The 24,019-nt window shown below is 38.3% G+C and overlaps 1 protein-coding gene across 2 annotated transcripts in view; it reads right to left on the bottom strand.

Moving 5' to 3' along the window:
* The window catches only part of LOC132121259 (cGMP-dependent protein kinase 1), a 195,978-nt gene that overhangs the window by 67,180 nt on the left and 104,779 nt on the right, over positions 1-24,019 (bottom strand). For both annotated transcript variants that reach the window (XM_059530483.1, XM_059530481.1), the window contains exons 4-5: positions 13,641-13,746; positions 11,695-11,758 (exon numbers count right to left, since the gene is read on the bottom strand). In XM_059530483.1, the coding sequence (XP_059386466.1) occupies positions 11,695-11,758; positions 13,641-13,746 (170 nt within the window). The remainder of the gene's footprint in view (positions 1-11,694; positions 11,759-13,640; positions 13,747-24,019) is intronic.

Genomic DNA, 24,019 nt, shown 5'->3' with positions numbered 1-24,019 from the left:
TCAGTTGCTGGTTTGTGTACTTCCGTTACCAGGGAAACCACATTATATCTGCTGTTCTGAAAGCACCTCCTGCTGGTAGAGAATAAATGTGCATTTTTAATCAGCTAGTCTGCGGTTTCTATTCAGACCAATGTGAAAATCAATCCATGTTTTTACGCTACGAACAAAGTTTTAAATGTGAATTGGTGGATTGACAAGAAGATCATAAAATTGTAAACAATTAAGGAGACAGTAAAATATATGTATATGTTATTTAATTCATATAATTTATTGATAAGAATTGTTTAAATTAATATAATAATTGATACTTTAACTACATTAACTACATTTTCTTTAAAAAAGTGGTTTAAATGCTTAAATGTGAAGTTTATCATTTTATAAAACTTATAGTTTTTGTGAAAACCTGTCTCAGGTTACGTATGTAACCATAGTTCCCTGAGTAGGGAACGAGACACTGCGTCCTCTAGGGGGCGCTTTGGGGAACAGTATACCCACGCCGCCATGCTGAGGGGAGTGCATGCCAGAATCATGGCGAGCACTAAGTACCAACTCTACCATTTCCATGGGAGTTACCCCTGGGACATTAGACGGCTGTCTGTGACAGTACCCCTTACGGCCAAAAGGCCTAAGCTACAAACCCAACTTAATTGTTAGGGCCTCGGCCCAGGGTAGAGCTGAAGGCTTGGAATTAGGAAAGATTCCTTTAAAGGGATACGGCTAAGAACCTAGCATTTCTACCAAGTCTTGCCTGTCACACAGGGGCTACCGCTAGCTTACGCATAAGCTTGCTGAATGCGCTGTCTCGACAGTTCTATAGTAGCAACACCCTATTTAGATAGGTATCCGAGGATACATAGGTGGAGTGGCGCCCAAGATGAACGGGGCTTTTACCAACTCAAGAAAGGGCACAAAGCAACCGCACGAAGCCCTCACCATATAGGATTTTAGAAAGAAAGCAGATTACTAGCTGTGACGAGTGGGGCGGGGCCGAGGGACGTGGGAGTGAGGCCGGTGGAGTGATTGGAGATGAACTACACCTGTTCGACCCGCCGGTCTCGAGGCCCACGGAGGAGATGGAAGGATATAAAACTGGAGCGACGACAGTGAAGGACGAGAGAGGACCAGGCCTGGGCTTTTAGTTGTGTTTTGGTTTTTATTTGTTTTGTGTTTATTTTGTATTATTAAAATGTTATTTGATTGTCCGCCGGTTCCCGCCTCCTTCTTTCCGATGATTATTAAGGTTTAAATCATTACAGTGGTGCAGAAACCCGGGAGAAGGAGGGACGCGTTGCTGAAGATCCCTCGCCGCTGTGGTGAATCCGCGGTGCCATCGAGGAGGCGAGGAGTGTGCCGCCATGGACACTCGAGGCGGTGGGCTGGAGTGAGTTGCCGGGGATGGGCGAGCTCGCTGCCGGCCGCCCAAGATATGGAGGGGCGGCTGCCGTCCGTGAGGGAGCGGAGGAAGGATATAAAACTGGAGCGACGACAGTGAAGGATGAGAAAGGACCAGGCCTGGGCTTTTAGTTGTGTTTTGGTTTTTATTTGAGCGCACCAGTCGTCCGTGAGGGGCTGGTGCGCTGTTTTGTGTTTATTTTGTATTATTAAAATGTTATTTGATTGTCCGCCGGTTCACGCCTCCTTCTTCCTGATGATTATTAAGGTTTAAATCATTACACTAGCGTACAAACTTACCACAGTGTGGATTTCAGAAAGTGTGCAAAGACTTCACGTGCACACTTACCATAGCATGGATTTTCAAATACTGTTCTAAGGAGGGGCTCTCGTGGCACTCTGGTAGAGCAGCTCATAGATGGAATGTTGCATCTCAAAACAGTATGATTGAGAGTCATCAACTCGATCTGTGGAAACAATACTGGAGCACTCTGGGGAAAAAACAGAGAACTCAGTCTCATATGAGAGGAGAACCCCGAGCTCAGAGTAGTGCGCTCATAGGCGACCCTTTTTTTTGGGAAAAAGGGGAGCGCTGCGAAGTTACCACGAGAATCACCCAAATAGCCCCTCATGTTGAGGGAAGCGATGCTTGAGGTGTATAAACAAATACACACTGGCTGAATGGAGCCCAAGGAACCAAGGTCTAATCATCTCAAGAAAGGAAACAAAGCGGAGCGTGTAACACTTATCGTACAAGATTTCAGAAAGTTTGCAGAGTCTTGCGTGCAAACTTACCACTTGTGGATTTTTAGAAAGTGCGCAAAGTGTTCACGTGCACACTGACCACCATGTGGTTTTGAGAAAGTACACAAAGCTTAGCGTGTGTACTTTAAGGTTCCTAAGCATCGCAGAGGCGCTGAATCTCATGGGAGAGGCAAGCTCAATTTTACAAACCTCGGGCGAGGGGAGCATCACCTGAGGCAGCATATATAAGAAGACTTCTGTAACTGCCACCTCCACTTCCCGCTAGATGCGACAGCACCCCTAAGCGGCCAGGAGACCCCTCGGGGTGACCTGGCCGGACATCCATGAAATTCCCTGCAATGCTGTCCCAGGCCTGATGATCAAGGAGGCTCCCTCAGAAACCTGTGATCTCAGCCGCCTAATACCGGAACATAAAGCCGGATGGCTGGTGCTGGCGAGTGTTTAGTAAACACTGTAACTGAGCACTGCAAAGGAAACTCACAGAGTTTATTAGTAGACACGTAACCACCAGCAATTAAATACACATAAGTATATACAGAGAGGGTTACATTTACTCACCCACCCTCCTGCGCTGGAGCCCCGCTCAAGGGGTGCCTCCTTTTAGTCTGGACCATCAGTCAGGTGGTTGCTATGAACATAGAACCATAAAAACATTATAGATCCAGCATAGGAGACTGTTATGCGAGAGGTCTCCACCTAACCTCGATCAGGTGGAGAGCTGGTGGTTACAGGGGAATTAGGAAGGGGAGGATAAAAGCAGAAGTTAACCCTCTGAAGTCGATTAACGCATATACCCATTATGAGGCTATTTTTCCTGATTAACCTCTTAGACTCCAGAGGGTTTAAAATCCCCAAAGGGAATGAGTAGATACCTCGGTATCACTCTGATTCGGACGAGAACGTTACCTCATCTAGATCATACCCCTTAGGTTCTGCTTACCTCCTCATAAACCACGATTCCTCTAACCCCTGCCCGCAGGTGGGGGAGGAGCGCGAGTTGCGACACTAGCCTTCTGTGCCCGTCTTTGATCCTCAGATCGAGACAGGCCAGGACCCCTATGTTGTTCGGGCTCAGACCTGGACCTTCGAGGAACGAAGGATCTGAAAGCAGCAGAGTGCGCCTTCGTCTCCCTGAACTTCTCAAATTGCAGTCTCAACGGAAATACCGCTCAGAAGGCGAAACCTGAGCATCGAGAAGAAAGCATTTTCTTTCCTCCCGATGTCTGCCAGGTTCATCCACAGATGTCTCTCCGCTGCCACCATGGCTGCCATAGTCCTGCCCATGGCAGAGGCGGCCTGCTTGGTAGCACGGAGAGAGATCCATGGTGTGGCGCAGCTCAGCTACCTGATAAGATAAAAGGCCCCTCTTAGCAGATCAGTCTGATATGCTTGAAGCACCAGCATTGTGCTGTAATAAAGCCACAGCCTGACCTGCTACTGCGTATGCCTTGCCATTTAAGCGAGATGATTTTCTGAAGGGGCTTAAATGGCAAGGAGGGAGATTAAGAGAGGATGTTTCCCCTGCAGAAAGAAAAAATTTTCACAGATAAAAAATATTTATCACCTCGCGCATCACCTCGATGTCGGCAGATTATTTTCATGCCGAAACCGATGGATCCGAGAAGAAAACGGAATCTTTCATTTCTTTTTAATCTCTGTATGGAGATCATGCAGAAATAAGAGGCTTACCGGAGCTGGAGGGTTATGGTCAAAAAAAAAAAAAAAAAAAAAAAAAAAAAAAATATATATATATATATATATATATATAGAACAAAGAAACACATTACAAATACACATAAAACACAAATAAAAATAAACAGTGTTTGATTTTCACGTACAGTAGTATTTATGAACAAATAAAACAAATACAAATACTGTATTTAAATCAGTACTGTCCCTTTAAGACCTGCACGCATCTAATATACAGACATGCATCTGTTTCTTTTATTTTAGACATAACCAGCTGAGGCTATACATAAACCTTGCGTTTTTTGACAATATTAACACAAAACATAACTTAGTTCAGTAATCAGGCACAGTTTGAAGGGTTTTTCCTTTTCGTGTCATGTGCTCAGAAAAAAAAAAATTATAAAATAAAAATACGCACGTCAGAACAGCACACAAATGAAAAAATTTAATAACCAGTAGGGCTTTTAAGCAAATGCAAAAAAAAAAAATTACTTTTGTGAATGAGTGCAGTGTCCCATGAGAGGGTCACTAGGGATGTTAATGTATGCAGGGCTGCTGCTGGCCAAATGTGCCCTAAGCAGAATTGTATTGTTGTGTCCCCTTTCCAAATGATTATGAAAGTAAAAAAGAAACACCTACTATAGGGGTCAAAATAAAATAAAAATAAAAATAAAAAAATAAAATAAAATAAAATATTATTTTATTATATCATAAAATATAAAAGTAAATAACTAAATTGTAATTAAATGTTATTATTTACACATTATAATTGTAGCTAGACAGTTGCCTATGGCTATGATTCTACTAATACAGTTGGCACGTGATGCCTCGTCGCTCACTCCAGTCTTCATCCAGGCCCAAGAACCGGCTGGCGCCCCGCCCCGAACCGAACGCCCGTTTCGGACAAAACAAGCAGTGGTCAGGGCCGGGAAAGAGACATCAGAGTCAGAAGAGGAGCCCGCGCTGCGAGAGAGCCAGCGCGTCATCCTCGGCTACCAAGCCGTCTTCCTGACGGGCCGCTGAAAAGGAAGAGAGAGTGCACTGGATGCCCCGCCCCCAAGCACCATGTTCAAGAGCTTCGTATCCCCCATGTTCCTTTTGGCGACAATCGCAATTTGTGTTTAAATGCTGTTTGTGTGAGTTCCACAATAAAAACCTGTATCTTTTCACAAAAAGAGCTTTCTCTTCCTCGTGCACCCAACACTGTGTCACTCGTCCTGTCTCAGAGCAGCGCAGAGCCACAACCCATGATTATAATGGCCTCTCGAGGGCGCGAGAGTGCCAACACCATACAATGCCCGCCGCGGGCCGCCCTCCCGCCAGTGCTTCTAGCCTCGCGGGGGCGGGGCCCTGGTCAAAACAAACCATCAGTGGCTACGGTGGCCGTAGGGCTAACGTGTCCGCTGTGTCCGCTGCGGTTTCAAAACAGAGACTTTCTCACTGGATTTTGGATGCTATCGCGTTGGCTTACAAATGCCAGGGGAAGGATTGTCCCCTCAACATCAAAGCTCATTCTGTGAGGGCAATTGCTTCCTCCTGGGCCTGGGCTAGAGGTATGTCTATCCAGGATTTATGTCTTGCTGCTGGCTGGTCTTCCCAGAACACATTCGCCAGGTTTTACGAGCTGGATGTACCCTTTGTAGCGTCACATGTACTTTCGGTGAGTTAAGTTTTATTCATTCTGTTATAACCAGCTATACAGTAGTTACCATGGCTGCTAACTCTGTGTTATAGTTTATACGGTTTATGCAGTTGTCATTGCAAAGCTGTCGACTCTGTGTTTAACTCTCATGCTTGAGTGCTTTTTGTGTTGTGTCTGCCCTGTTTAGGGCAGGCTTCACGTTTATTGCATGAAGATATGCAAATTTCGTTAGGGTCGGAGCAGATTTCTCAGTGGTCTAGTTCCGCCTATCAGATGCGAAGCACTCTTAGCGACATGGCCATTGGCTAGAACTTTCTTGCTTATATCAAAAGAATGGAAATTTGATCTTCAGCCATCACCTACAGGTACTGGTTCATTTGAATCACATGCCATTACTGTAACCCACCCTGTTAAAATCCACTTTGTGGTCATTTATCGTCCCCCAGGTCAATTGGGAAACTTCTTGGAGGAGTTGGATGTGCTGCTATCAAACTTTCCTGAAGATGGTACTCCTCTGGTACTGCTTGGTGACTTCAACATCCACCTAGATAAACCCCAGGCTGCTGACTTCAAAACTCTGCTCTCCTCATTTGATCTCAAGCTAGTGTCTACTACAGCGACTCACAAATTAGGCAACCAACTGGACCTCATCTACACTCGCTTTTGCTCTGTGGACAATTCTTCAGTTGCTCCACTGCACACCTCAGACCACTTCCTCATTACTGCTAACCTAGCACTTACTCCTGAAGTTTCGACGGAACTAACGCTCACTCTCTCCATCTCGCCTATCTTCTGTGGTTTCATCCTCGCTTCCTGCACTCTCTCAGTTCTCTGCTCTGGACACGAACAGCGCTACGGACACCCTTTGCTCCACTTTAACATCTTGCTTGGACTACTTTTGCCCACTGTTGTCTAGACCAGCACGCACTGCCCCATCTGCCCCCTGGCTGTCTGAGGTTCTCAGTGAACATCGCTCTAAACTCAGGGCTGCAGAGAGGAAATGGCATAAATCAAGAAACTCTACAGACCTCAGTGTGTATCAGTCTCTCCTCTCTTCCTTCTCTGCAAATGTCTTCACGGCTAAAACATCCTACTACCACAACAAAATTAACAGCTGTTGTGACGCTCGGACACTCTTCAAGACCTTCTCTTCTCTTCTTAATCCGCCGCCACCACCTCCTCCATCGACTCTTACAGCGGACGACTTTGCAGTTTTCTTCACAAATAAGACAAGATCCATCAGCGGCCAATCCTCAACACCGCAGACTGAGGACAACTTCACAATGACCGACGCACACTCTTTCTCCTCCTTCTCCCCACTCTCAGAGATGGACGTCTCCAAACTTCTCCTGTCCAATCATCCTACTACTTGTCCACTTGATCCGATCCCCACTCACCTCCTTCAAGCGATCTCTTCTTCAGTCATACCTTCGCTTACTCACGTTATCAACTCCTCTCTTCACTCTGGAACATTTCCCTCAGCATTCAAGCAGGCTCGGGTAAGCCCACTGCTCAAGAAACCATCTCTAAATCCAGCGCTTCTTGAAAACTACAGACCGGTATCCCTTCTTCCATTCATTGCAAAGACACTTGAGCGAGCTGTGTTCAACCAGTTTTCTATGTTCCTTGTACAGAACAACCTCCTGGACAGCAACCAATCTGGCTTCAAAAGTGGCCACTCAACTGAGACTGCTCTGCTCTCGGTTACTGAAGCCCTGCGACTAGCAAGAGCAGCTTCAAAATCCTCGGTACTCATCTTGCTGGACCTTTCTGCTGCTTTTGACACTGTTAATCACCAGATTCTCCTGTCCACCCTCAGAAAGATGGGCATCTCTGGAACAGCACTCCTGTGGGTTAAGTCCTACCTCTCTGACAGATCCTTCAGTGTGTCTTGGAGGGGTGATGTTTCAAAGTCACACCACCTTGCTACTGGGGTTCCTCAAGGCTCAGTACTTGGACCACTTCTCTTCTCCATCTACATGACATCATTAGGATCTGTCATTCAGAAGCATGGCTTTTCTTATCACTGCTACGCTGATGACACCCAACTCTACCTCTCATTCCAACCAGATGACCCGAAGGTAGCTGCTTGCATTTCAGCCTGTCTGAGTGACATCTCTAGCTGGATGAATGACCATCACCTTCAGCTTAACCTTACGAAGACCGAACTCCTGGTGATTCCAGCTAACCCATTGCTTCATCACAACTTCTCTATACAGCTGGGCTCATCAACCATTACTCCTTCGAGGACAGCTAGAAACCTAGGAGTTGTGATGGATCATCAGTTAAGCTTCACAGACCACATTGCTACAACTACCCGGTCCTGCAGGTTTGCCTTATACAACATTAGGAAGATTAGACCCTTCCTGTCAGAGCAAGCAACCCAACTTCTTGTCGAAGCTCTTGTTCTCTCCAGACTGGACTATTGTAATGCTCTCCTGGCGGGCCTTCCTGCATGTACTGTCAAGCCTCTGCAATTGATCCAGAATGCAGCAGCGAGGGTTGTCTTCAATGAGCCAAAAAAAGCTCACGTTACTCCTCTCCTCATCAGGTTACACTGGCTACCAGTAGCTGCTCACATCAAATTCAAGGTACTGATGCTAGCCTACAAGACGACCACTGGCACGGCACCAACTTACCTAAACTCATTGGTTAAATCTTATGTGCCCTCCAGAAGTTTGCGCTCTGCAAGTGATCGACGCCTTGTGGTACCATCCCAAAGACGTTCAAAATCACTCTCACGGACGTTTTCCTGGACTGTGCCCAGCTGGTGGAATGACCTCCCAATCTCAATTCGTACAGCTGAGTCTTTACTCATTTTCAAGAAACAGCTAAAGACTCATCTTTTTCGCCTGCACTTAACGAGCTAACACTAGCACTTTTCCTTTTCTTGTCTTTTAATTAAAAAAAAAAAAAAAAAAAAAAAAAAAAAAAAAAAAAACCTACCTATGCGTTCTATACTAGACTAACTGAGACTTGTCATGGCACTTGTATACTGTTGTTGTTCTCTTGTTGACCTGACTGCTTCTATTGTTCTCATTTGTAAGTCGCTTTGGATAAAAGCGTCTGCTAAATGATTAAATGTAAATGTAAATGCTTATGTGTGGGTGTGATTGACCCCGTTCAGGGCTTATCTTCACTGCTCTCATGGCGGGATTTTATACAGTTCCCATATACGTCTTAGCGGACGTAATGTTGCGTTACCGCCTCGAGAAGGGAACGTCTCCGGTTACTATCGTAACCTCGGTTCCCTGATAGGTGGGAACGAGACATTACGTTAGCCGGCGTGGATGCTGTTTGATCAGCTGTGCTAGCATTCAGTCGTGATTCTGACGTAATTTTCGCGCCCATGCAATTTATACTGCCCACGAAGCTGTCAGTATTTGCATGCTTCACGTCAATTGGCCAGCTGCCACCAGCTGGCGTTAGTTTTCAGCGGCAAATAAGTTTTCAGCGAAAGTGGAGAAGGGAGGAGTTCCCATATACGTCTTAGCTGACGTAATGTCTCGTTCCCGCCTCTCAGGGAACCGAGGTTAGGATACTAACCAGAGACGTTTTCTTTCTTGTGGGGGGGGGGGGCGGGGGCGCTTACTGGGGTTACCAGTAAGCCAATCACATTATGTTTGGTTATGACATGTGTTATTCGCCGGCTCAGCCGCCTCGAACTTCCTCTGTAAACACAGGAATCCTGCGAAAACAAAACCATCAAGCGAAATACCGGAGGGAACATGGCAGTTCACAATCACAGTTATCGCCTTGCCGGACTTTGGCCTCCCCAATTTTTCACTAACAATCGGTAACAGTTGATAAATTTTATATTTTCCCAAAACCTGTCGGTACTTGGGAGTAGGGCCACAACATCACCTCCATTCAAAATGTGAAACAAACACTCTTCCTGTTCAGGCTTCAGTTGGAAAATGCCGGGAATATTTTCCACAACAGAGTGAATAGCATCCCCTGTCTCTGTGTCCGCTGTCATTTTCGATTTCCCTAACCTAAACTACAATCCTAAACTAGGCATTTAGCATCTACGTCACGGCTCTTAGCCCTCCCTCTGCTATCTCGCCCTAACGTGCTTTCGTCATCGTGCGTAACTTTAACTGGTTGGAACAGTGACATCCAATAATATTTAAAAACTATTTTGAATTTTAACAACAAGAAAAAAATGAAAAACTACTTTAATATCTTTATCAAATGTGTCAGCTGAACTTGATCAACATCACGGCGAACGTTACCTCGGCGCAGATTAATTATATCATGTCATTGAAAGAAATACCATTCATTCGTCGTAGCAATAAGGATAAATAGGCAATTAAAGAATTAGGACAACCAAGATGAAATTTAAACATCAAACAAGTATCTACAAAGGGCGGAAAGTCATATAAACGAGGATTTTCGAGGACGTGGTATGAGCGGAGAAAAAGGCTAATAGGCTGCGAAGTAGCTGTTCCATCGCAAGAGCGTGACGGACATCGCATGGATAACTACAGTTGTCACCGACATTCATCATCTCTCGGAGAAGGTGAAAAAACACGAAAGAGCAAAGATGCATATGGATAGTAGGGAGCAGTGTAATATAAGTGAATAATTTAAATAAGCAGTGTAAATGTAAGTGAGGAATGTGATATAAATGAGCAGTGTAATATAAGTTAGCTGTGTAAACAGTGATTTACGTGACTTCAATTATTTCTTATTAAACTGAAATCGAAATAAAAATGTGGAAAAACCACATCCTGACGTAAGTCTGAATTTGCTGCTTAATTGTGTTAACACACATATAGAAACATAAGGAGAACAAGAGATTGATTCCTAATGTCAGATTATTTTTAAATTAATACTATAGTAATTCAGTCCCCTTTTACATCTTTAACAAGCCGTTAATTTATCAATTGAATGGGTAACCTATCCTCATTAATCGAGCAAACATTTGCCCCCCCAACCCCCCCCCCCCCCCCCCCCCCTGAGAGAATTGTCAGGAGCCGCCACTGATATACAGTATATGCAGAGTTAAAAAAGATTAAACAGTACATCTACGACTGTTGTTGTGGTTTCATACTGAATAAATTATGAACAAAAAAATTTATAAAAAAGAGGGATTTGCTTGCAAGCACTAATTACTTATTGTAATGCACTGGGAAACACTGAGAAAATGGTTGTGATGATGTGTATTATATTAGGGCACCAACAGCTGCATTGTAAACACAAGCATATGAAGTTATGAATGGCCTTCAAGCAAAAAACAAAAAACAAAAACAAAGCAGTTTTAATTCATTGATGCAATCTTAATTAACAAGGATGTCCCAAGGCTACTCTGTTAATTCCATTACTTTCCCAACATTATGAAAATGAACAATTAAATAAAATAGTTTGTTTTCTCCATTTGGTCTGTAGCACACACACACACACACACACACACACACACACACACACACACACACACACACACACACACACACACATACCCTAGTGAAAAATGCATATACTTAAATGTATTTGAAATACATTAATTTCATGCTAAGTATACAAAAAAAAAAAAAAAAACATTTTCATATTTATATACTCGATAAAATACCCTGCAATTGTACTTTTAGTAAACTAAACTTGGTATTCCCTAAAGTTTGCTAAATTGCCAAATTTTGTGCTTAATGCATTTTAATTTTGCGGAAGTAATGTTGAAGTCAATTAAAGCTATTCTTTGTATATCTGATTTTGCTAAAGTGGAACTATTGCAAGTATACTTCAGGTGCACTTTAAATATTTAGCATTTAAAAAACAATATTATTCAAAGATCAGACAGTCCTCTTTAAAAGTGACATTAAACACATTTAAGAGTTAATATTAATGTGCATTGTGCACAAGTAGTATGCCAAATAAAGTTTAATTATAATTTTAATTTTGTTTTAGTTATATGAGTTATATGTCAATAAATATATTAATAGATTTGAACTATACTTAGTATGACAAAAAATGTATTACTTTTTACTAGGGTATATATATCTAAAACTTTATTAAGACCTTTTACAAAATAAGACCTTTTAAATAAATAACCTTTTTGATCAAAACCTTTGCCTTGTGATATTTAATGAATGACAGCCCAATGTTTAATAGAATATGGAGCATACATTTGTTGTTGTAAAGAACTATGAGTTAACAGGCTCCTTTGAGATAATACACAATGTTTTATTCAACACAGTTCAGTGAATTACCTCCTCCAGCACATCAGCTAGCTTGCTAAGTATTTCTTCTGGAAGGCCTTGGAATGTTGGAACGCTGTGAAAAAAGATGAAGAGAAAGTTTAAGGTTTTGTAAGCCAACAAATCAAGCTGTTTCCGTATCATATCTGACCAGCAGAAAAACAACCGAGTGTTCGTTTCAAAAGAATGGGCTGCAAAAGAAAAGTATGTGAGTCTTATTAAACAAATTTAGTAATATCAGAAATTCATGAAAATCTATCAAAGCTGGTAAATGAACATTGCAATTGCAATTGCAAAAAAAAAAAAAAGAAGACCAGCACACTTTTGCAGTCTCAGAAATAATGTCTCAGGTTGAGGTGTGGGTGGACTTCTCATGGGGTTTCATAAAAAAAGGGCTGCCAATCATTTTAAATAGCTAAGAAAACCAGTCAACCAGAAATAACTTTACTGGAAAATCTCTCAGTTGTCTCTCAGTAGAATCAAAGAAATCTCCAAATTAAAAATGTATGGTTTTCCAGATTTAAATTAGCTAGGGGACATTAAAGTCAACATAAAATCAAAACTGATTCTTCTAGCACACAATTATTATTCTTATTTATTTTAAAAAATTTTGTCTACCTAGGTTAACTTTTGCCTCTGACACTTGAAATGTTCATTGTCATGATGAAAGATGATGATGAAATTGACTATATAGTGTTAGAACATAAAGGGTAAATATGTGCAAAAATTTATTAGACTTTTAATGTGCCATAAATATAGCTCTTACAGTAGTTGGAGCAAACAAAATGCACTTCTATAGTTCATATTCATGAGTGAATATGGACTTCTGAATACCTAAAACCTTACAGCACAAATTACATCTATTTCTGCAGTCACATTGTCCATGAGGACAACAGTATTTTGATTCTGAATGCAACACTTCTTCTCTCACTGCTCCATGCAGCTCATAGGCATCTTACGTTTCCTTCAAAAGCCAAGTTCTTTCCATTCCTTGACATCAACATCCTGTGTTTTCCAGTAATGCTGGTTTGGGGCCTCTGGGGAAAGGTAATTTTCTTTGAGAATCGTATTGCAAAATGATACTGTTTTGTGTCACCAGAAGCTTTGGTGTCCATGATTGAATGATTGTTTTAAAAAAATCAAACATACCCTGACCTCTTCATTCAAGGATTCAATAATTCATTACGCATGAAACCATAAAGTTGTTGTCTTTTTTAGACCACAGTTTACTGTATTAGGTGCTTGCTATTGCTATTACTATTGCTTATATTTCAGGTTAGAGATTTCCCACAACTCATCCTTCACCATTTGTACATAAACGATGCATTGAATCACATGGTTTATTGCATTTCTAAGTTTGCGTTACATTTCGATGCAGTCAGATTTATGTTTTTTGCCCAGATGATAAAATTGGCAAAATTATTGGGAGAGAACAAGAGTGTGAATGCATTTTTATGGTGGACTGTAGACTAATCCATATTAATTAATAAAAATAAGAATATTCTAATAAAACAAAGCTATTTATAAATAGCTCATGGATTTTCCGACTAAGTGAGTGGAAGGAGATGAATTAGATTTAAACTAACAGAGAGAATCTACCGAAAGCTACAGCACTCTAATCATTATGTGTCCTCTGTCTGTGTCTAACCAACACACATTTCACTTTCCTTAGAAAAACCACTGAAATATAACGAGAGTTGATTAGAAATATTTGAGAGTAATATGCCATTTCACCTTCCAAAATATTACAATCAAAACTCCTAACCCGGGAGATTAACGATACACAGCAACGGACAGCGAGTGTAAAGCCTGAGTTATCTGTGATTGTGTAACCATTCAGTTCTGAATTATTCATTGATGAAGAAAATTTTTTTCTTTTATTGCATACTAGTGAGGGACAGACCTCTTCCATCAGGGGTTAGGAAGAATAAACAGAAAGGAAAGGAGAAGCAGCCCACCTCTTCAGAAACTCCATGTACTCTGCATGCTTGATGAGTCCGGTCCTCATCATGATGGTCTGGAAACACTGGCGGTCAATGGCCCATAACTTCACATTTGTGAGGGCTAGAGAACAAAATGTGAATAAAAATAAGTGAATAATACCCACACACACAATTATCTAGCTAAACCTATCTTTTTATCTTTATCTGCTTATCTACAATAACATAATATATTATGTATAAAAATATGCGCTAACAATATCACTGTCGACATATCATTAGAAGAGAAATTGTGGTGTTTTGCTCACAATGAACAAGAGGAGTGGCTAGCCGCACACTGATCCACTCAAGACTGGAAGTCTACAAAAAAATATTTAATTTTTCAAATTGCATCGTGCAAAAAGGTGCAAAGTGCCTGTGGGTTAAAAACAGAATGGACACCAGCAAACGTTTCAGCGCATTGCTATCTTCAGTGCTCACATAAATCATATTGTCACATACAATCATTTCTCAAAACAAACATTGTTAATCACTTGACATAATGTCCAATCTGAATTAAATTAATTATGAATTAAATGTAAAAATAAATCCACTGAATTTGTTTCGATGCCTAAGTAAAAGCATTTAAATAAAAATGTATGTTTAATTAATCTTACGACTTTGGTAGCTCCACCTATTCCACAATTAAAATGAATGTAATTTAATACATTTATTAAAAAGACTCTTAATACACATAGTATACTATATAGGGCTATTATAATTCATTAAACTGTTACTGAAACAAGAATTGAAACAATTAAAAAACTTTTAATATAAACAGTAACTCAAAATAAAATATAAAACGTTTTTATTTCAGCGATTCAGCTAAAAAAAAAAGAAAAAAAATATATATATACATATATATATATATAAATACAAAAATGACAAAAACAATAAAACTTTAACTACAATTAAAACTGAAAATATAAATATAAATTAAAAACTACAATAGTTTATAATTTAAATGAACTTTATGTCACAGTTAGTTTGCACCGTTATCACCGTCTTGTTGTCATGGTTTTTGATTTGATTTCGGCATACGTACAGTTCAGGTGTGTCTAGTCATTATCTTAGTTTGGAGTGTCCTTTAGTTTGTATTAAAGTTCCTGTCTGTTCAGTGTGAGTTTGTCGGGTCCTTTCGATGTTACCTGTGTTAAAAATCTTCCCTCTGTGTGGATTTACCTATCTGTGGATTATTAAAGCCTGTTTATCTTCATCTTCATCATCTACTGTATGTGTGTTTACCAACACAGTAAGTGTGACACCTTAATCTTAAATTGTCCTAATTATTTATAAAAATTGGGTGAATAAAATAATTAACATCCTTTTCATAAAAAGAAAGTAATTCACTTCCGTCTGAATTCATTAAGAAACCGCAGTCCATTTGCAAAATGATTTGAAGAACCTCACGTTCCCCATGATGTCTACCCAAACCTAAAACCTTAAGCAACTTTTAAAGTCATTGTCACTGACTTAGTTTCAGCCCACTTGATTTTGCAGTCTGGGAATGCTCCAAGACAGCACCAATATATTACTTGCCCTCTAAGACGTGCCTTCAGGAGGGGCGATTGGCCCCTTTTTGTCTTTTTTTATATATATAATGAAAAGGCCAATTTGGGGCCTCAAAATCTGACAGGTCTAAGTTAGATATTAGCATGAAATTCTTTCAGAACAGCTATGTTGTTTACAGCTCACTCATGGGACCACATTATAAGCCTTATATGTCCTCTACAGACTCTAGTGTTCACATTTTTGAACAATAAATTATGCAAGTGAGTATTAGAAAGTATTAAGATAGCATATTGTTATGCTATTCCAATCACAGCCAAAAACTATATTATTACCCAATCACTGTAAAGATCTGCAATGCATCTGAAGAACAATATACTAAAATTGCTTTATTGCTTGAAGGACCGAAATGATGGCACATCTACGGATGCAAACCCATGCAATCATATGAAATAGCAGTAAAAGTGTTTCCCTTTCAATAAGGCCTCATTTACCAGGATCGCGTTTATGAGCACGCAACACTTGCATCCTAATTGAGCGAGTGCAAATGACGCTTGACAAGAAACACTTCACAAGACCATTTTCAAAACAAAATTCACACTCTCTGATCATTTTGCAGAGCAACCAATGTCCACTTTAATACACCTTAACTCATGTAGAAACCGTTATCTAGCTTCTAAATTAGTGTTTTGTTTTAATACTGTACTTTTAAACCCATTAAGTCTTGACCGGTTTTGATGGATTTATTGTATAGGACAGGAATTCTGCAAGTCCAAAAAAGTCTGGGTTTTGTAACAACCTTACAAATTCACATACTTCTTTATAGTTATTAAATAACCATTAGGACTTGGTGATTTTGTTCATGATATAAAAGTCAAGAATATTGACATTTTGAGATTTGTACGTTAGAATAAAAACATAATTTCACTGAATCAGTTTTAGCAAACTGTCCATGAATTTGTAAATCAAATTTTTGTGTGTGTATATATATATATATATATATATATATATATACACACACACATATGTATATGTGTGTGTGTGTGTGTGTGTGTGTGTATGCCCATATGAATGAGAATGTTTAATTAGTTAAAACAGCGTATTTTTATAAAGATTATAATATTAATTTATATTAAATATAAATAAACTATTTAATAAAATAATCAAATGTAAATGCACTGTATCACAGGCATATTTTATACACAAAATGAATAACTTAATAACTAAATGAACATAAGCAAAAATGATTACCAAATATCATATACAGGAGCTTCTCAATAAATATGAATGTCGTGGAAAAGTTCATTTATTTCAGTAATTCAACTCAAATTGTGAACTGGTGTTTTTTTTTAATTAAATGTGAGCCAGAGTCATCACAATTAAAAGAACCAAAGACTTAAATTACTTCAGTCTGTGAGCATTGAATTTATTTGAGTTGAATTACTGAAATAAATTAACTTTTCGACGACATTCTAATTTATTGATAAATTATGCACCTGTATAAATATTTCATCTGATAAAATTTAAATAGATTTTAATAAAGTACAAATATGATTATTATACCTACATATTTATCTACATATATACCTACATGTTTGTTTGTTTGTTCATTCATTAATTTACTGAAATGTATCCTTGCTTTAATGTTTAACCCTTAGGGTACTTAGCCCTTTTTGGTCCGTTTTCTCTATTTTTACATTTCGGCTTATAAACCATATGTAATGATGATGGACCACCATGTATTTGGTATCGATGGATTCAGAAGACCCTAAGCTACCATAAGCATGCATGCAATATGTTTATAAAGGAAGTATGAGTGAAAAATTGTACAATAAACTAGAGAATTTCAAAACAAAAATTAGATTTTTGTCATTTATTACTGAAAATCCTACCTCACACAACAAAAGTGAAAAGTTTTTGACCCAAAAATATATTTTTCAAACCCTTTGCTTGACAGAAATGGGTTAATGTTCAATCAAATGTGTAAAGAACAATTCAATAATTAACTTTATTTACAAACAGTCCTAGGCGTTTTTTCATTTTTGGGACTAAGCCCTTTTTGGTCTGTTTTCTCTATTTTTACATTTCGGCTTATAAACCATATGTAATGATGATGGACCACCATGTATTTGGTATCGATGGATTCAGAAGACCCTAAGCTACCATAAGCATGCATGCAATGTGTTTATAAAGGAAGTATGAGTGAAAAATTGTACAATAAACTAGAGAATTTCAAAAACGAAAATTAGATTTTTTTTGTCATTTATTACTGAAAAACACACAATATAGAACAGTTTTTGAAAAAACAATTTTTTTTCAAACTCTTTGCTTGACAGAAATGTGTTATTGTTTAATCAAATGTGTAAAGAACAATTAAATAATTAACTTTTTTTACAAACAGTCCTAGGCATGCCAGTGAGCAAAGCAAGGCCAGGAGGTCTTGTTGTACACTTTGCTTGCCTTGCAGTGCTCACAGTACTTTCTGACATCTGCAGGCTTGTGTGCAGGGTTTGCTGGGTCCAAGGGACAATGAGTAGGGGTGTGCGGCGAGTTGTCCTGTCTGCATCCTGCATCAGAGCAAATACACAATCAAACTGGAAGCTTTTTTTGTGTCAAAATTCAATGTAGAAAAAATAACTCCTGTAACCCTATGAAACTCCACTGTACACTAAAAACACATTTCACCTCTCTTGACCTGAGCAGTTTACTTAGTTGAGTAAGTCAGTCTATTGAAACAAATTGCACACCACTCTTGAACTGAGTTTACAGGGAAAGAGTAGTATGGTACACTAAAACAAATATTTCATGCCTCAATCGCTATCTGACTAAAAATCCAAAACATATACATACTCAAGATGTATGATATAATAAATTATAATGATAAAGAGGTTATTTGAAGTTACATACCAGTCCTCAAATGGATCTTCCCCATCCTGGTAAAATACTTCGTCATCTGTGTAAAAGCTGTCTGCTCCAGATTTCCCCTCGTCACTTTCCAGTAATTGTTCCAGAGCTTGTTCTGCCCTAAATCTTTTACTGCTTGCAATTTTGATAAAACAATTCTGTAATAATGCTATATCTCTCTCGAATTTATCTCTTTGTGCTCGCTAATACTCCGATCGTTCTCTGTAACACTCCGATCGCTTTCTGCTTTCTCCACTTCATGCTGATTCTCCGATCGGTTATTGATTACACCTGGCTGGAGGTCGTTTTACTATAGTCCAGCTCAGCTTTTACAAGGCTACAGCAGAGCTTGAGTCCTCTGAATGGCTAGAATAAATCATGGTAACCTTCCTCTGATTGGGTTAGAAAAATATTCCTCCCAGCGGTTTTTACATTGGTTGTTGCGTGTTGAATCTGCCTAACATAATAGTTTTCATTGGCCTGTTTACGCAGTGGTATTGCGCAATAAGGGAAGCGTGTTTAATATACAAACTGGATACCGCTGTTTTCAGTGGAATCTGAGGAAGACGGCAAAAAAAACCGCATCTCTCTAGCATTAATAGTTTTTGAGATAACTACACATTTGTAAAAGTATGCCATTTTGGGCGGTACCGCCCAATCCGTCCCCAGAGGGTTAAGCTACTTGGCAAAATGTTTTATATTTTGATTATAAGTCCTCTAATAAAAAAAAAGAAAGAAACAAAGAAAAAAAAGTATATTTCAGAGCAAATAAATTAATCCTAAGACATATATCATCAAAAGCTGAAAAACATAGAGATTTAGATATTTTTAGCAATACTGTGCAGTCCTAGTTACTATTACCACCATTTGAGACATAAAAATTACAAAGTTTGAGCACATGCTGTTCTCCAGATGAATTTAAGCATCTACATCGTGAACTGACAGCAGTGCAAGCAAATATAATTGGCAACCACACTTGAGACAAGTGGTCCCAATTAAGATGCTGCTTTTAAGGCAAAATAACAATGGCAGTGAATCAAAATTAGAATAAAAAAAAAAAATCATACTTCACCGAACAATTGTAGACAGGCCCATTTGGGTCATTTTGATACAAAATAAACAGAACATTGCCGCTTGGCTGCTCTTGGACCAGAACGTCTTGTTTAATCTGAATGTGCCGCACAGCTTCAGGTTTTAATTCTCCATGAATCCACATCAAAACCATTTCCCAACACCTTATTAAATACTGACTGAGTACTTCAATTGTCTCTACTGTTCAATGGGAAACAAAATACAAGACAGAAAATTAAACGTCTTTATGGTTGTTTGTCTCTTTGAGTGGTTTGATCACGAGCCACACTATTGTTCTTGTCATTCGGATCCTGCAAACCCTCCATTGACGGGGGAAAATCTATTCCAAAGGAACCTTTACACTCTGATTGTATAACACGAGCCTCTTTTTGATCCCTTGTCATGACATTGATTAGAAGGATGTTGATTTTGCAGTCATAAATCTAAGATCCGAAGAATGAAGATTATAGATCAGATGCTCTTTGATGCTCTTTCATGAGAGGGTTTGTTCTACCAGTGTGCTTTTATACAGGTGTGCAATTACTCAAGAAATCATTAACAGCACAGACAGGCCTCGCTAACAGTTATCATCAATGCAAAATATAATCAGTCATTGTAATGTGTAAATTAAACTTCAGATATCTTCAGTGCCGCAAAGACCAGTTATCTGAATGTTTTGAGTAAGGACATCAATAAGATTCCATTATAAGACACTGGACTCTTGCAACAGTGTGACGTAGCTAGATGTGAGATGACAAAATGACGAGTGATAAAAGCTCCAGCATCTCTTTCCTGTAGAGATGTGATGTCATGATGTATTTTGAAATGCGATGATTTTCAAAACCGATTTTAAAACACAGCCAAAACTAATATGCCACTGAATAAAAATAAAAGGTCTTTATTGGCATTGATGGTTCCCTTTAACAACCATTAAATCGTGAGGTCTTTAGATAATTAAAATGTTCTTCACGCTAAGAAAAATAAAATAAAATGCTTCTGTTCTTTGGGTTCTTTGGTCATCTCCGAATGGTCCTTCTATGGCATCACTGCAAATAAACTTTATTTTGGAAAAACATAACTTTATTTAGGGTCATGTGGATTACTTGTGGAAAACTGTGATCATATGAATAGCTTGTGGATTATTATGATGTTTTTATTAGCTGTTTGGACGGTTCGGCACCCATTCACTGCAGAGGATCCTATGGTGAGCAACTGATGTGATGCTACATTTCTCCAAATCTCTAATGAGCTGTGGGAAAGTATTCTGAGCAAATTTTGGGGTGAACTATCCTCTTAAACATTAAAAAAGTTCTGATTTTGTATTGACACACAGCATTTTAGTTTGAACAGCCAGTCACTGGTACTCCCTTCAGTGGCACCTAGTGAAGACATGGTGTAATGTGTAGCACCTGATGTCAAAGAGTTCATCTTAACATAGTGTTTTTAGTAGATGTCTCTTTAATAATGAAATGCAGGTCACATTTGGGGTCAATTACTACCGTAGACCAACAGCATCTCAAATAAGAGCCAAGCAATTACAGCACTGCCTGCCCAGAGAGACTATCGACAGGAATGCTTCACACAAGCAGAACGTATTGATTCTTTTTTATCACTCACTCCGTCACTAATGTCAGCAGCAGCGATACAAGGTAACCAATTGAATCTTCTTTCTCTATAGGATATTGGCAACATTGAGGAAAGGAGCAGAAATGATGAGCGTGAATGGAGGGTTTGAATGCTCTTTAGTGTCTGGGAACAGTTAGCATTATGTAGCCAGATGACTTGACTTCAGGTTGCTATTCTGGCCATGAACTGCACGCTAGGACAGGGAGGAAGAACAACTAACTGACATACAAAGAGACACATCTCTTGTAGAACTGGTAAAAACCTTTGCACCCTGACTTAATTCAAAACCATCTGATCTGTAGAAGCCTTTTAAACAATATTAACAGTTTGGGATTAAAAATATAGAAAAAAAATATTAGTAGATGACATCTTCATGTGTGCTGTTTATTTTATGCTGTGTATTAATGACTGCTCATTTTTATGAAGGCATGACATTTCCTGATTCACATTCACATCTGATAGCACACTTGCACTGAAAAAAGTGGAACAATTTTCACTCAGAAATTGCTAATCAATGCCATAAAGAATCATGAGGAAGTGGCAGGTAACACAATTAATTAACCATGAAATTGCAAAGCTGCAAAGAAACAAAGTAGAAAGACTGGACATTTGAAAAATATATTGTTATGGTATGTGCAATTAAACCATAATACTACATTGTAGTATTCACAACATTATTGTTTTTACTGTTGTTTTTCTTTTTTGTTTTAATCAAAAATACAGTAAAATGTCATATTATGGAATATTACAAATAACTAGTTTACTATTGTAATATATTTTAAAATTCAAGCTTAATCTTCAGCTAACAGCTTTTAGTATCATACTGTACGTCTTTTGTAACATTAACAATCTCTTCAGTGTCACTTTTGATCAATGTAATGAGTTCCTGTTAAATAAAAGTATGCATGTACAGTATGTATGTATATATCTTCCTCCAAACTTACTTTTGAATGGTAGTGTATCACAGTTTCCACAAAAATATGAAGCAATTGTTTGTAACACTGATAATAACAAGAAATGTTTCTTGAGCAGCAAATCAGCATATCAGAATGATTTCTTAAGGATCATGTGACACTGAATACTGGAATACTGATGCCGTAAAATTCAGATTTACATCACAGAAATGAGTTTACATTTTTTTAATTAAAATAGTGAACCTTTAGTGAACTGGGCACTGAAACAACACAGACAGCATGTGCATACACTGTAAAAAATGACTGTGGTAAAAAACTGTGAAAATGCTACAGTACAAACCTGTTAAATGGTTAACGTTAATTTCCTGTAAACTTTACAGAGAAAAAACTTACGTTCCCAGAATTCTCTGCATTGCATTTCAAATTTTGTTTGAATTTGATATTTTTTCTTTGAAATAACTAAGTTTCTTCTCATTTTTTTCTTATCTGTTATGTTTATTAGGGTTGTATGTTACATTTAATGTTATTAAATTAATGTTTATTGCATATTTCAGTTTAATGAGTCTCACCATGATGGTGTTTTGTGCTTGTGTGAATGACACTCTGCACCTTCTATTTATCTTATTATTTAAAAGCTGCTTGTGATGGGCTTTGTTTCATCACATGACTTTCTCATCACCACCTGCTTTTGGTGGTTACCAGTTTAATAAAAGGTACAAAACAGCTTTCAGTACTTTAATTAGTTGGTATATTAATATTATATCATTACGGTTAAATTACGGTATTAAACTGTAAGTTTAAGGTAAAACCGTTAATCCTAAAATGGTGTTACCGTAATTTTTACGGTAAAAATTCTGACAACCACAGCTGCCGTTTTTTTACCGTATATTTTCAGATTTTTTTTTACTGTGTATAAACAACAGTATCTTTTCCTACTTTAACATCTGTTTTTACCAAATATTTGTGAGTGAAACACAGATTTTAACTTTGAAATATAAAGAATTTCACTGAAATGCCTATACTTTCATACCAAAGAGTAAAACATAAGAACTTTCATTCCAGTCACATAGACTCAGCAAATATAACTTATATTCAATTTGTCCATCATTGTCAGCATGAATTTTAAAATGCAAGTCATCATTCAAATACATGTGCAGGTTTAACATGGGTACAATAAGTGTTGAGGTTATGCAAGACTACCACTATAATAACTCCCAGAAGCCTCTGCTTCACAAGCATAAGTGCTTGAGACAGTCTCCGCGGTATCAGAGGACAAATTAAACTCGTCAGACTTATTTTTGGCTAAGCCGGCAGACATATCCCCTTGATATTTTCAGTTCCCAGTAATGCCTGCAGAGACCAAAATGAGCCTGACCAAGAAATAATGATTAATATTGCAAATCACATTAGAGATGAAAGCACCTGATTCCCTTAGTTTTGCAGATGCTTCATTCTCATAAAAAATTTTGGCCGTGATGATGTAAAAAAATCCATCAAAAGCATATGCAACATGTAAATGCATCTTGTGTCAATGCCACAAGATAACAAGAACCCAAAATAAAATTGCAGGGAAGATGGTAATGCGGTGGATAGATACTTAAGCTGTTAACTGAAAGTTTCTAGTTTTTTTTGGCTTTCAAAAACATATGAAACCTACAATAAAGATATTTCTAAGTTGGAACATGCATTTTAACTTTGTTATTGACTCAGCTATAAAATGTATGTTAAAATTAATTTCTTGAAAGATTTATAAATATATATATATATATATATATATATATATATATATATATATATATATATATATATATATATATACACAATTTTTTTAAAGTACTGCCACATACTGTATAGAGGAGTTGAGTTCCTAAATAACTGCTGTGCCCTTGAGCAAAAAACATGAAGCACTTGAAATATTTTATGAGGAACATGGCTAGACTTTTCAATATAAGTGAAAGACTCTGACTGGCAAGCTCTAAAATGACATCGGAATAAAGACAAAAACAAAAATAAATCTGAAGCACTGAAAATTCCCATTCCACCATCAGGCAATATTTAAGACATTGTGGCCAAAGACTCTCCAAGGTCTTCAAGGAACACAGCTGGAAAGTTACAGAAATCAGTTGAGTCTTGAGTCCCAAAAAACAAATAAATAAATATCAAACAGCACCTACTGTACATCACCACAGGCTGTGTGGGAAGGTTTAAAAAAAATCATCTGCTCTCATCAAAAAACAAACTCCAGCATATTCAGTTGCCAGACACTACTAGTAGCCTACTTCGAATGTGACTGGGTTCTATGGTCAGATGAAACAAAACAAAAAAACAAAAAAA

This window comes from Carassius carassius, chromosome 39 (genome assembly GCF_963082965.1).
Source record: "Carassius carassius chromosome 39, fCarCar2.1, whole genome shotgun sequence".
In the NCBI taxonomy this organism is placed as follows: Eukaryota; Metazoa; Chordata; class Actinopteri; order Cypriniformes; family Cyprinidae; genus Carassius; species Carassius carassius.
The sequence above is the reverse complement of the archived record's forward strand: the minus strand, read 5'-3'. Positions and strand labels throughout refer to the sequence as shown.